This window comes from Mus musculus, chromosome 14, assembly GCF_000001635.26.
Source record: "Mus musculus strain C57BL/6J chromosome 14, GRCm38.p6 C57BL/6J".
NCBI classification, from domain to species: Eukaryota; Metazoa; Chordata; class Mammalia; order Rodentia; family Muridae; genus Mus; species Mus musculus.
The window spans coordinates 96,361,918-96,377,824 of NC_000080.6; the positions used below are offsets into that span (position 1 = coordinate 96,361,918).

General features: G+C 35.0%; 1 protein-coding gene across 1 annotated transcript in view; it reads right to left on the reverse strand.

Annotated features, from left to right (window-relative positions):
- Nucleotides 1-15,907, reverse strand: part of Klhl1 (kelch-like 1) — a 413,770-nt gene that overhangs the window by 256,653 nt on the left and 141,210 nt on the right. The window contains exon 3 of the mRNA NM_053105.2: nt 6,621-6,757. Coding sequence (NP_444335.2) covers nt 6,621-6,757 — 137 coding nt within the window. The remainder of the gene's footprint in view (nt 1-6,620; nt 6,758-15,907) is intronic.

The window sequence follows — 15,907 nt, forward strand, 5'->3', positions numbered from 1 at the left end:
TAATATGTAAAGCGGGAAAATATAAAGAGTTACATAACTCAGAGCAACATTAAGATGAATTCAGTCCCAAGTGTTTAATGAATCAAACTTGGCAAAAAGGAAAGTGTTGTGCCAACCCACTAATAATTTAGAAAATGTGTTGTACTATGTACTATGGTAATTGTTCGAATCTGCAAATAAGAGTCAAATACGTATACTGAGTGGTCAACATATTAAAAGCTACAGATTGTTCAATAACAATGAAACTTCACGAAGTGCCTCAAAATATAAGTAATTTTTTTTATTATTTCCCAGAATTAACCTTGTAAAATTCAGTTTTATATGTATTGGTAGATTACTAAACATATTCACACAAGTGCTCAAACAAATCTGGCTAACTGACTTAATTGCTTATTTTTTATTTTTTACAGTTCATATGCAAATTGTTCTAACATTCTAGGAAAACTAAGTCAATTTTAAACAATGAACAATGAATAAGGCACAAAAATCAGTCTTTGACGACTCAGTATGTTATATTGAGTCTAGAGTTTATTGTCTATTAAATTCTCTAAGATTAAAATGATTATTCTGCTAATGTGCTTGCATAATTCATGCCACTTGAATTAAACCAGTTATAAAAATGAAGCAATGATTTACTTTTAATTATCTTAAAGAAGTCGGGGGGGATTTAGTGGGTAAAGTCCAGGAAGAACATACATCTTTTAATATTAAAAGAATATTAAATTTCTTAGTGCCTTTGTACAGATATTTCACTGAAATGTTGGCAGTAAGCATACGCTTTCTTAACACTCCCTATTTATAAACATTTTCACCTCACTAGCACCCAAGCATCCTTTACAAACATGTTAACTCTTCAGTATGATTGAAGTTTGCTGTTAGGCAGTTTAATTTCCTATCCTTCTTTCTTAAATCACCACTATTAGGTGGACAGCTTCCTGTATTTGAACTTTGTCCTTATCAGTCATCCCCAGGACCTGACACTATATTAGCAACTTTGCATTTCCACCAACCGTATTTGTTAGAACTCTATTTCCTTAATCATCAATGAGCACAGCTTATTTTCATTGTTGTATGGATTATATAAGAGATGAACCAAGAGGAAATTTCTAGAAGTGTGAATGAAGGCAGTATTTCAGAACATTGATCCTACGTACAGTCTTTAAAAATATTATTTTATCTAAATTTTCATCCGTGATTAAAATTTGAGTACTGATATGAATATGTTTGCATATACATGTAAATTATACATCTTCATATATCAAAAATATGTTTATATCAAAAAATAATTATGGTGGGTTGTAAATTTCCAACTTAATTAAATATAGATTCCATGTGCAATTCACTATATTGTTATTAAGAGTTTAGTAAAGGGTACAAGATACTTGATATATTGTAAAATAATGTATTTGAGTATATTCACAGGAAATGGAACATCACACATTAACCTGCTCAAACATCACTGCTATCTATCTATAAGCCACTAAGCTACTAGCTTATAGTCATGGGGATGAACAGAGCTTAGAACAAGTCACTATAATGATGTCAATTTAAGTGACCTATTTTATTTGGAGAGCAAGAGAGGGTTATAAGTCACTCTAATGAACTCCTGTCATAACATACACTGAAAAAGGAAAGTACGATAGAGAATAAAACATTCAGTCTGTGTTTTGCCATTCATATCATAGTAACAGGCTTATTGTATTATTGATCTGCCAGATTGCATATCTTTACCTGACTGGGCTGCATTTTAATAACATTAGCGGTATTACACTTATAATCTAAAAACAATGTTTGATATAGTAAAGGACCAATTTAGATTTATCTCAAGATGAGCTTATCAATACATTTTTTGTAATAACAAACTGTTATTCTTCAAATACATTTGTAATTTGAGCTTTACACATTCTTAGCATCTTCAACTACTCATCTGAATAATTTCTAATAGTCAGAGTATGATATCTGAATAGTTAATCATCTTTAACTAGTTTATAAGAGATTTGCAAATAGAGTAATGCTACTTTAATATTCAATTTTGTTCTTCCTTGGCTCCATAATATTTTTAGATAATTTATGAGATAGTTCTAGAACACCTTTGGTATCATTATACCTAACCAAAGACTTTACTATACATAAAATAGATTCTGTCTAAGTTCATGTATATGAGTAAGTAAAGCTATAAAAGGAGTCTCCTGTAGAGTAAAATACTTTGCAAAATATTTTGATTTTATCCTTTGTTCTTAAGACTATCAGTTGTAATATAGTAACTGAGATATTTTATATCTAGTTGAATTATTAGCAAATGATGTCCTGTTCAAACCACCAAGCAATCCAGATTCCTGCCAAAGCTATTGTTATATTTTCATTAACTGATAATAAAGCCCTTATGCTGAAGTCACAATGTAAATAACACACTGAGCAATGAGAAACTGGCTTGGTACCTACCTAGAACTATCATACCTATTGATTAGACATCATGGTACTGAAAAACACTCTTTATGCTACCAGAAGAGAAAAGTAGACATTATCTCAACTACAAATGCTTTTATTTATTATAAAACATGCCTATAAGATACACTGGTACAAGTATCTGATTGGATTTAAGGCTTACTCTATGAGATGGCACCCATGCCTGACACTGATCTGGTCAGAACCTGATACAAGAAAATAACAAGTAGAAGAAAAGCAAATATTTCTGTCCTACTAAATAAATGCAGCAATAAAAACCTCCTATCAATATTTTACTATGCACATAGATCAGTGTCTTGCTGAAGAATCATCAGAGAACCTTCCCTTTCCAGCATATGAGAACTGATGCAGGAACCCATTCTGGACAACGTGCAGAGTGAGAGACTTTGGAGCAAACCCCTTCAGCTCCTTCACTCCTTCCCCTAACTTCTCCACTGGGGTTCTTGTCTTTTCAGTCCAATGGTTAGCTGCAAGCATCTGCATCTGTATTGGTCAGACTCCGGCAGAATCTCTCAGGGGACAGCTAGTATAGGCTCCTGTCAGCAAGCACTCCTTGGCATCAGCAATAGGGTTTGGTGTCTGCAGATGTGATGGATACCTAGCTGGGGCAGTCTCTGCTCCACTCTTTGTCCCTGCATTTCCTTTTGACAGATAGCCATTCTGGATTAGTATTTTTGAGATTGGTGTGTAACCCCATCCCTCAAGATTATCTTTTTAATGTGTCTTTCCTTAAAGTAACTGGTTTTATTTGAGATGGTAAAATTCCTGAACTTCTTGGTTCATAGCAGATAGAACAAATCATAACAGTGTTGTTTATTTATTTCTTGCTAAATTTTTCTTACATTTAATTCAGTTGTTTCTCATCTATGTCCTCAATAAAAGTGGGAAATAGGGAAAGTGTTCCATACACTTTGCAATGCATCAACTTATATCAGCAGAATGCCACCTGGAAGATAAGTTTTCTTTCTCTATATTTAAGGTTCTCAAACTCTACAATCATTAAAGACTACTTCGTTCAAAGATGAAGGCATATCATAGAGGAACTATGATTAGGCAATAAAGAAGATGAACTTCCAATACTCTTGGCAGATTAAAAACTTTAAAGGTTCTGTAAACAAAAGTCTTGTGGGTTTTTGCCAATAAACTCCTTGCTGATAAACTGGCTCAACAATTCAAGGCCTGATCAGGACATATTTATCCAACAGTTGTGGGCCAATCAACATCCTGTCTTTCTCAAAATTGGTCAATCCTAAATTAGGTGAGAAAATCCCCCTATGAAACAAAAAAGACCACTAGCACTCAAGAGGACACTAATATTTGAATTAAGGGTTTCCCCTTCTGTTTTGGTGGAGGGTCTTCATCATTATTTCTTTGGTTTTTTGTTTGTTTTTTTTTTGTTTTTTTTTGGGGGGGGGTTGTTTGGTTTTTATTTTTTATTTTTTGTTTGTTAGTTTGTTTTTTTCGAGACAGGGTTTCTCTGTATAGCCCTGGCTGTCCTGGAACTCACTTTGTAAACCAGGCTAGTCTTGAACTCATAAATCTGCCTGCCTGCCTCTGCCTCCCAAATTCTGGGATTAAAGGCGTGCGCCACCACCACCCAGCTTTTATTTCTTGCTATATGTCTTTCCTCACTCCCAATAGAAGTCTCTCTTCAACTGATGATTCTGTCTGTTTCTATTTCCTTTTTCTCTATGGCTACCTGTCATGCTCCTGATTTTATCTGCCTTTTAATTTTCTAACTGAAGAAGAAAAGGAACCAGTTCAAGACCCTCTTTGGGTAACAGGCAATGGGGAGGAAAAAGTTAAAGCAATGATTCTCAAGAATTGGTGTTTTATTTTCCTACTTGCTCATTCTTTTGGAGGAATTTTAGGAATTTTAAACATTTTAGGTTGTTTCAAAGTAGTCTTCTAGATCATGGAAATAGCCTGCTAATTAGACACATGTAGACATCTTGTATTCTTTCCCTCTTTTAGAAATGAACCCTTGCCTTCTTTCATTGTTATAAGTTTTGCACTGTATGTAATAAAGCCAAGTATATAATTGATATCACTCCTAGTCTCACCAAGTATTCCAAGCTCTGTAGTATTACCCTGTAAATTCATTGTGTATCTAGAAAACCAATGTAAGCATACATTTGGAAATACATCAATCCCCTAATATAATATTGTTTATAGGCAAAGGGCACAGTACAAATATTTTTAGGGGAGAAGTCCATAGTATCAGTGCAAATGGAAGGCAGATTTTTATTCTTACTTTCTTCTGAACATAGAGCCATATTTGGGTCATGACTCTCAGCAGGGAGCTATGAAACAACATCAAACCCTGTATAATAAGATAGTGAGTGTCTTTGGCCTAGTTTTGCTCTATGCAAACGTAAGTTAGCCAGCACATGGAAACTGGATATGGGCACTGTGCTTTTTTTCTTTCTGGAATGATTCCTAAAATATTTGCTATATTAGACCCCCATTCTAGAAAAATATGCACTTAAAATAACATTTATTAGTTTTCCTATTTAAAAAATTCATACACTTATAAAATTAATTCTAGTTCCTCTCACATTCTTAAACTTCTGTCTTCTTCCTTCATGATTGACACTCCCTCCTCTTTGAAAGCTCCCTTCTCATATCCATTCCTCTTTGTAACTCAGTGACTTTAATGTGAATCATATTTGGGACCACAAGTTTTTGAAGCATCCATTGAAGAATGGTGAGTTCATGTCATTGTAAAAGTGGAGACAGTTCCCCTAGAATCCATCAGTAGCCAGACCTTCAGGGGAGTTTGAGATGACTTTGTGAGTCACTCTGTATTCCTGCTTGACTGACAGGATTGTTGTCTGTGATTGACTAGTTCCAAGGTATAAACAGATTATAATTAAATTGTGAAGCTCTGAATAGTCCCCTCCAATTGAGAAAATTTTTAGATAGGCTTTTTAATGCTCATAGACCTTAATTTTCCTAAAATCATTTATTTCAGAATATTTAGAATTGCACATACATTTTCTCTGTTTCTTTGAGGTATGTTTTCAGAAACCTTTCTCCAGTTTTATATTTCAAAAGCATTTTTCTCAGTGCCTTGAAATACAGCCTTCAGGGAATTGGTAAGTGTTGAGACTGCCCTTAACAACAAAGATATGCAAAGATGACTGTTTCTCTGCAAACCTAAGTAGACAATAAAAAGAGTTAGTGTGCTTTCTCCTCATCCCAAGGCTTAAAAGCCTGCTCCCTTAATTCAATCCAGTTATAGTCAGACTAAATCAAGGTCCTTTCCCACTATCACAATAGCTTTCAAAACATCTTAGAGTTTTTATAGTGAAAATTTTGCTTGTTTAACCATATTTTAAATTATTGAGATAAGAAATGTGTGATTTTACATCATATATCTGAAGCTGATTTTAAATTCTATATGCAAGGTCCCTGTGTTTCATCGTTTCTTTATATATTTCCTTTAAGACATTAATCCCCTTTTTTTCCTTGTAACTTTATGGTTACTTTAAAAAAAAAAGATCTTCTGGAGAGGAAAGAGCTGTCTTATTTGTCAAATCATTCTGATTTGGTCTAGTTCAGATTGCACATATTTAACAAACCCAAAATTTACAAGACTATGTATTTTCAAATAATATAATGTCCAAAGGAATATAGAAATATAATAAATAAGAAAAAAAAACTTTTCAAATGTCCAAGACCAATGATTCTCCAAATTCTACCTCTCACTATTGGATCTTTCAGCTCGGTTATCAAATAAATATGAAGGTCATACAAATTTTAACATTTAATTAGCATAATTGGAAAAATAAGAATTACGTGAACTCATATTTCTAAAGAGAATCATTTTAGATGATTAATGTTCTGGCCAGTTATGGAGCTAAGCAACTTTGTATTTAATGATTAACTCTTTTACTTTTTTTTCTTCATCCTATCCCCAATACTGATTTTATTCATATATTTAATTTTGTGTAAATACTGTGTGAAAAATATAAAAATCAACATCTTTATAGTTTTTTTTTTATTTTACTGAACATAAAGACCAGCCTTTCCCTATTATATAACCTTTAATGATAAAAGTTCAGTCTTTTATGTTTTTTACCTTTGAAAGACCTAAAGTAGTTTTAAAATTAACATGGTATCTCTATGGTATTATAGTTATTTTACTGTACCTGTATATGCAAATTGAACAAGATCCCAGAGTGCATTTGGGTCTATGCCTTCCATCTTGATCTCCTCTTGCTTGGCTTCACAGACATCACTTGTAAACATGGCAGCAAAATAGTCAGAGACAGAACTCAGAACAAGCCTGAAAGAGGCACAGGTTCTATTTTAGGCAATGGACATAAAACACAAAACACTGAATTCAGCAGACAAGAGGTAAAACAACTAATCAATAATCAGCAATCTGATGAAATTATAAATTTATGACTTAAATTGAAAAGATAATAATGATGACGATAATGATTATGAAGATAAGACATGTTTAAACAGAGGTGCCCTGCATGGGTATATGCTGATATTCTAAGAGGGCATAGGTTTCAAAAACACTGGCAAGTTTTGCATTATTTGCCAGAGCTTTTTCGGAAGCATTAAAAAAAAAAAAAAAAAAAAAAAAAAAACAAACAAACAAAAACCCCTCTCTGTTGCCATTCTCCTCATTTGCCCATCAAAATTAGGTGTTCTAACCCTGATGCAGAAACAAACAAACAAACAAACAATAACAAATCCAAACAAACTGGTGAATTTTGGTTACAGGACACAGAGTTTGAACCTGAAACAGAAAGAGATTTTTTTTTTTTTTTGCTAGATAGCATACTTCCAAATATTTATATTCTTCAATACAATGTAGGCTTCTGAAGAAAGAGAGGTCATTTGTTTTATACTGCTTGGAATCTGCATACTATAATACTGATCTGCCAGGAAATACATGTCTCTTTATGAAAACAGTATGCACATAGTATGACTGATTGTGAGATAATCACAGACTAGTTGATACCTGCTTTACAATAAGGAATACCAAGCTTATTACTGTAAACCAGGTCAAAGGCCTGTCACTGTCCATGACACAGACTAAATCTATGACTGTTACTTCACTTAATGAACATCCTTTTAAACATTCAGCGTTATACCTAGAGTCTAATGCTATTTAGCCCTGGGCAGGGAAGCTTCTTTTGTACACTGGATGGTGGGTCATGAAGAGACTTGACCTGTTGAAAATAAGTGATATCTGAGTGTTCAACCTCAATAGGAAGTGTCTCCAACTCCTTCTGAGGATATTGGGATGCTTTACAAGAGGGAAAGAATATAAAGGTAGACTGGAGGACATACTGTGACATATGGAAGCTTACACAGCAATATAGTTTGTTTTTGTTTGTTTGGTTTCGATGCTTGCTTGGTTTGGTATTTGTTTCTTTGTTTGTTTGTTTTCGTTAATGGAGGAGGATGCTCTTGCAGGAAAGGGTTGTATTTGAACGGACAAGTAGATAAGCGGGACTGGGGTGCTTGATGTGAAAATCACAAATAATCAACAAAGAAGTTAAAACAGAAAAAGCCTACAAAAGGGAGTATTGTTGTGAAAGGCCTTTTTCTATATAAGGCATTGCTGTTAGAACCAAAACCACACAGCAGCTACAGAACCCTAAACTGGGCTTGAAAAAAAGGGAAGAGAAGAGAAGGAATGGGAAGGGAAGGGAGGGGAGGGGAGGGGAGGGGAGGGGAGGGGAGGGGAGGGGAGGGGAGGAAGGCATGTGTCCTTCATCATTCCAACAATGATTTGTGATGGTGGGAGTGTGTGAACTTGAGGAAGTATTGGTAGTTAATTGTCTCTAGGGAAGAGCTATATTTATCATTTTATTCCCTGATGTAGTTATTGATAAATCTCCCAGACCTTGTTTTCTTAATTGCGCTCATATATGCAACTCTAATTTACCTTCAATGGGTGAAAACAAGAAAACTTGAAGTGGGAGAATATGATCAAAAGTAGAACCATGTAAGTAAGGGTCAAGAGAGGAAAAAAGTCAGAGTTATGTAGAATGAGTACAGTGGCGGTGATGAATTGTATATATTCATGAAATTGTTGCCTGGATTGAATTAAAAATAAACTACATAATGAAAATATAGCTTTTGAAAGTATAGTATAAAATGTACCCAATGAGCCTTTAAAACTAAGCTACACATTACCACTGGCTATTATACAACTTCATGATTTACTCCCTTAACCAACACTAATTGGTCATCAAACACATTTGTACCATTTAATAAATATTATATCAAATTACAGTATGATAATTTCTTGCTCCATTCTACTTCACAAGAATTTAAATATATGATGTGTATTTGGTAATAAAAACTTATATTTACTCTTTTCTAATTCTTGTTATTTCTCTTTAAAGCATCAATATCCTGTCAATAGTAGAAAATGTATTTTTTTCATCTTTATAGAACTTTATTTTCCACAACAAAACAGTGAGATTCATATTTACATTTTTGCAAATCTCTTCAATGCCTGTTTATCATAAGACAGCTGGGTTTTCTGCATTCATTGACTGTGATGTTTTGACTGCAGAATAGTTTTAAAAAAATCAGATGTGTGGTTGAAAAAAAAGGAGATGATTATGAATAGTTTGATATCATATCAAAACTTGTAAATAACCCTTTTGAAACCACAAATTAATATTTTGTACTATATTAAAAACCATCCTTGCATTTTGCATAGATATTTTATCTTTATGTAATCTTTTTTTTAATTAGGTATTTATTTCATTTACATTTCCAATGCTATCCCAAAAGTCCCCCACACGCTCCCCCACCCACTCCCACTTCTTGGCCTGGTGTTCACCTGTACTGAGGCATATAAAGTTTGCATGACCAATGGGCCTCTCTTTCCACTAATGGCCTACTAGGACACCTTCTGATACATATGCAGCTGGAGACATGAGCTCCAGGGATACTTTAGGCTTATTTTAGTGTAGCTCTGAGGACAAAGGGATTCCTAGCTTTCATTTATTATATTTGTTTTAGTTTCATCTACAATAAATCATAAAATAATTTTTCTTAATGGGTGATAATAAATTTATTTTGTTCATATATGAAGAAAAGAAAATACTTCATTATCATCTAGACTCTAATTGGTTTAATAGAAAATTGGTTTCCAAACTTTTTTATGTTGTAATGTGCCATTTATTTATAACTACTTTTGATTATTGGGATTTTTACCATTTTTGCAGTGACACACACACACAAATATGTTTTATTCAAGGACAAATGACATACATGTGTGTGTGTTTTAACCCATAGTTACTTTTACTTTAATTCTAATCTTATGTAATAGTGAGGTTGACCACTTTAAACTACAAATCAGAAAATGTTTGCATTCATATTCTCATCTTTTCATTCAATTCATTTCCCACTGTATTTCATAAAATGTGTTTTAAAAGTTCAGAGTACCCCATAGTTTAAATTGTCATTTATTTTGTGTATAGCACCTCATTTTCCAGTTAATGAAAATATATCATTTGCTATTTTTGAAATTTTTATTGTTACTTTTATAAACCTAAATCCAGACCAAATGGCTCATACCTGCTTTCTTATCTTTCAGGATGCTAAATTAGGGTGATCACTAGATTGACCTAGTTAGAAATAATAAATAGAAATATCAGCTAGAGAGATGGCTCAGCAGTTAAAAATACTGGCTCCTCTTTCAGAGGAAATGTGTTTGATTCCTACCATTCTCTTGACAGCTCATAATCATCTTGAAATCATTTTTGGAGAATACAATGTCCTCTTCCGAGTTATGAAGATGTAAAGCATATATGTAGTACACAGTCATACATGTATGCAAAATTATTCACACATAAAATAATAGTAATTATTATTAATTTTATTTAAAAAGCATAGAGATATCCAAATATTTACTGCAACCCAATGAAATAAATGAATGTGAAATGATCAGTTATATCAAAGTGTTAAGCAATAAATGTCTCCATAAACATCAGGTGATAAATAGTAATTGTCTCCATAAACATCAGCTTGGGCATCTCTCCAGAAACAAGTATTTCAACATAAATTAAATCTGCGTGTTCTTACACACTAAGTTTGCATTACAGGCAGGTCATATCTTTAAGAACAAAATATTTTGTGACCTACATTGTTCAAGTCTGAATCATCATATAAAATCCGCAGCAACTCTAGGAAAAGGCTGGCAGCTCAGTCATCGCAGTATGAAAAGATTAATTCTGCATTTAGATTTACTGACACAAAAGATTTGAATTAGAATCTAGATTTAACATCTGGCAAAAGTTGACATCTTTATACGTGGATATTTAGCTTCAGTTAATGTAGGGAAAGCTGGAGCAAAAATTGATTCACTGAATAAGTGCAGCCACTTAGGAAAATCTCTATTTGGGGGGTCACTAAAATGTAGTTCTAAATCTATTAAAGATTCCTTTATTCCACTTTAATTTATTATGATGTTAGACAATGTCAACCTCCTTTTTTTTTTTGTCCTTTGAAGTTTTTTCTTGAATTTTCTTTAAATAACATGTTATATCCTATATACACTCCCGATTTGGACATTTGGTTGAATTTTAAAGAGCATAGGAAATAACAAACTATATGTATGTACATAAATCTTGTTTTAAAGCACCACATATTTAAACACCTTCATTGAGGATATTAATTTAGTACCTCGTTTAGGATTTGTGAAGAGGGTCTGCAGAGATGTCTCAGCAGTTAAAAGGAAAGACTGCCTTTCCAGATGACCCAAGTCAGTTCCCAGCACCCAAGTCAGTTGTTTCACAGCAACATGCTAATTCTAGCTCTAGGGGAGGCAGTGCCCTCCTCTGACTTCTGTAAGCAGTTGAACAGAAATAACAATCTTTTTTCTTTCTTTTTCCATGTTTTGGATATTTTCTTCAATTACATGTCAAATGTTATCCTCTTTCTTGGTCTCTGCTCTGGAAATACCATATCCCATCTCATCCTTCTTCTTTCTGCCTCTATGCAGGTGCACCTCCACCCACCAACCTACTCCCCAGTTCCAGCCCTGGGATTTCCCTACACTGGGGAATCAAACCACCTCAGGCCCAAGAGCCACTCCTACCACTGATGTCCAACAAGGCCATCAGTGGGAGGTGTGTCCCACATATGTGGCCAGAACTCTGGGTCTCTGCATGTGTCCTATTTGGTTGGTGGTCCAGTCCCCAGGAGCTAAGGGGTGGGGGTGAGGGGGTTCTGGCCAATTGACACTGTTTCTCTGCCCATGAGGCTACAAACTCCCTCAGCCTCTAAAGTCCCTTCTCCAAATCTTCCATTAGAGAACCTGCACTCAGTCCAACGGTTGGCTATGAGCATCTGCCTCTGTGTTTGAAAGGCTCTGGCAGAACCTCTCAGGAGACAGCCATATCAGGCTTCAACCAGCAAGCACTTCTTGGCATCCACAATAGTGTCCAGTTGGCTCTATATGGGATGGATGCCCAGGTGGGGCAGTTTCTAGATGGCCTTTCCTTCAGTCTCTGCTCCACACTTTGTCTACATATTTCCTCCTGTGAGTATTTTGTTCCACTTCCTAAGAAGCACTGAAGCATCAACACTTAGGTCTTTCTTCTTCTTGAGCTTCATATGGTCTGTGAATTGCATTCCAAGTTTTTAGCCTACTTTTTTTAAGTTAGAGTAGTGAAGACTTTTTATCTCAGCTTTATCTCTTATTCAGTGACTTCCTCTGTGACCTGCCCTTTGCTGTAGACTTTGTGGATTTCTGTGCTTCACTTTAATGTTCACTTTTGCAAAATCACTTTTTTTAGCACTGCATTAATAATTTGTATGATAGCTTTAAAATTTACTGTGCTACTGCAGTGCCTGTAAAAAAGAAGAAACCATTTTCCTAATGTTCTACCAGCATTTGACTGCCTTTATACTAAATTCAGTGTACTGCCTGTAATTTTCTTACATTCACACTGTCTTATTTCCAATTGCTGTTGTGCCATTAGACTTCATCCAGATGACATGAAAGTTTCCTTGTATTTCTTTCCCTATGTTAAATACAACACAAACCTATCTTTTAGTTTGTTCTAGGTCTATCCCCTCCTTTTAAGGCCCAGACATCCTGAATCAGTATTAACATAAGGCAAAGGAAAAGGGACACTTCTTCCAAAAATCTTCATTGGTCCAAGAAGGCCTTTGTACTTGAAGGCCCCATGCTCTGCCACAATGAGTCTGACCTCTAGACAAGTAATGGAGCCAATAGTAACCAATAGTACCACGTCATGGCCTGAAAGGCTGCCTCTGTGAAGCACAGTATATCTTTGTGCATCAGGTAAATTCTCTATCTCCTTAGGAGGCTGAAAGAGAAGAGGTTTAAACTTTGATTCATTTGTTCCTCTGCTCTTGTAAGCTTTCGTTTCTTCTAAGAACATTTTATACATAAACTTGCACACCTGCTTTCTGTGCTCTGGTATTACCAAGCCAGACTATGCAATATCTCTCCCCTCTCCTCTTTATCGTCACAGTCTTATTTCTGTTGTAGGGTAATGCTGTAGCTTCACAGACCACCTGATGTTTTCTTCTGTTTATATCTTTTGTGCTCTTCTTGATCAGTATTATAATGTTTCAAAGATAGTATACTAGGTTATGGTAATTCGATGTGTTTTTTTTAATATTTCTTATTATTGTGTATTTTCCTCAATTACATTTAGAATGCTATCCCAAAAGTCCCCCATACCCTCCCCCCCACTTCCCTACCCACCCATTCCCATTTTTTGGCCCTGGCATTCCCCTGTACTGGGGCATATAAAGTTTGCAAGTCCAATGGCCTCTCTTTCCAGTGATGGCCGACTGGGCCATCTTTTGATACATATGCAGCTAGAGTCAAGAGCTCCAGGGTACTGGTTAGTTCATAATGTTGTTGCACCTACAGGGTTGCAGATCTCTTTAGCTCCTCCATTGGGGGCCCTGTGCTCCATCCAATAGCTGACTGTGAGCATCCACTTCTGTGTTTGCTAGGCCCCGGCCTAGTCTCACAAGAGACAGCTATATCAGGGTCCTTTCAGCCAAAGCTTGCTGGTGTATGCAATGTTGTCATCGTTTGGAGGCTAATTATGGGATGGATCCCTGGATATGGCATTCTCTAGATGGTTCATCCTTTTGTCTCAGCTCCAAACTTTGTCTCTGTAACTCCTTCCATGGGTGATTGTTTCCAATTCTAAGAAGGGGCAAAGTGTCCACACTTTGTTTTTTGTTCTTCAGTTTCATGTGTTTTGCAAATTGTATCTTATATCTCAGGTATACTAAGTTTCTGGGCTAATATCCACTTATCAGTGAGTACATATCATTTGGGTTATTTTGTGATTGTGTTTCCTCACTCAGGATGATGCCCTCCAGGTCCATCCATTTGCCTGTGTTTTAAAGATAGATAACATATATACCCATAGTTTTGGAGTTTGCATTCTATTGTTACCAATTATCTATTATACATCAGGTGCAATTTAAACCTTCCAGGACTTTGGTTTTTATTTTATAATGTTTTAAAAAATGGAGAAAAAAAGATTTCTTTTACCTCTTAGAAATACTCAAATTGTGTCAAACAGGGCCTGATACACAACCAAGATCATGAATTTTAAATAGCTTCTGGTGCCTGCAATGATTATTACTGTTATTTGATTTATTAGTACTACACTTCCCCCAAAAACCTGCATTAGCTTTTAATTAATTATTAATAGTACTTCAAATCCAAATTTTCTTATTGTTATTCAAGGTCTCTCAGATAGATCATTTTCTCTCTATTATGCCTCGATGAAGGTTTAAAGAAAACATAACTTGATACATCTAGACAATTAAGATTTCAGACCGTAGAATTATTATTTTTTAATCCTGGTAAAACATCATCATTGTATTCATTCATCATTTAAATTTTACTTCAATTTATTGCACATTATTTCAAGCTCTAACACCTAAACTGGATACTTTTAAGGACATGACATCTAATGCTTCATTTTTGTCTTTTGTCCCTGTTCTTTCTGAATACACTTTATGACCATATGGCACATACTCATTCGGTTTCTAATAAAGAATAAACAAAATCATAAATTACTTCATTTCATATAAAGGATTTCCCTAAAGTATATATTTACTGTATATTCCCCACCACCATTTTAGAGTTTCAAATAATGACAAACCATTAGTAAAATGAGCATTTTTAAAATAATTTTTAAAATTTAAATATAGTGACATAATTTCTCCCTTTCATTTTTTCCCTCCAAGCCCTCCTATATGTACACACTTTCACAGATTCAAAGACACAATTCTCCCCCAACCTCTTCATCCACCATCATTAGACCTGCAGAGTCTAAACCATAAAGATTACTTTCTATTGCCCACACATCTCTCCTGCTGACTGAGACCTCTGGGACACACTCAAGCTACCCTGAGCAGCCTGCTGTCCCCAGAGAATCTATCTCCAAGTCACCTCTCTGCCAACTTTATCAGACCTGAAAGTCCTAAAACATACAGACCTGCTCATCCACAAGCATACAGCACAAAGATACCTATCAGTGGTCTGCCACATCAGAACCATTGATGTTAACCCCCCTCCCAATACCTACTAACAACAGGAACATACAGTGACCAAAGCCATCTAAATGGCTAAAGGGCCTCTAAAAAAACAAAATCAATAAAAGCTGGGGAAAGATGAAACTTTCAGAGCACATATATATGAATACAGCAAGCCTTAGATAACCAAACACAACCAAAGGAAAAGAAAATGAACTTAAATCTAATCTTATAAAGGTGATAGAGGAAATGAATAAATCCATTGAAGATATAAAGAAAGATACAAATATGCAGGTGATGGAAATAAACTGAACTGTGCAATACATGAAAATGGAGATAGAAACAATACAGAAAACACAAACTGAGGGAATCCTAGATAAGGAAAACCTAGGTAAAAAAAAGCAGAAACAAGGGAACAGAATCAGATGTAAGCATCACCAACAGAAGAAAAGAGATGAAGGAGAGAATCTCAGGTGCAGAACATGAAACAGAAGAAACTTATACATCACCCAAAGAAATTTTAGATTCAAATCTAAAAGAAAAATCTAACACACACACACACACACACAAAAACCAAAACCAAAACCAAAAAAAAAAACACGAAATAGCATCAATACTGAGCATATACCCAAAAGGTGATCCAACTTATATCAAGGACACATGCTCCACTCTGGTTTTTGTTGTTGTTGTTTTTGTTTTTTAGAGACAGGGTTTCTCTGTGTAGCTCTGGCTGTCCTGGAACTCACTTTGTAAACCAGACTGGCCTGGAACTGAACTCAGAAATCTGCCTCCTCTGCCTCCCGAGTGCTGTGATTAAAGGCGTGTGCCACCATGCCCAGCATCTACACTATATTTATAGCAGCCTATTTATAATAGTCAGAAGCTTAAAAGAAACCCAGATGTCCCTCAACAG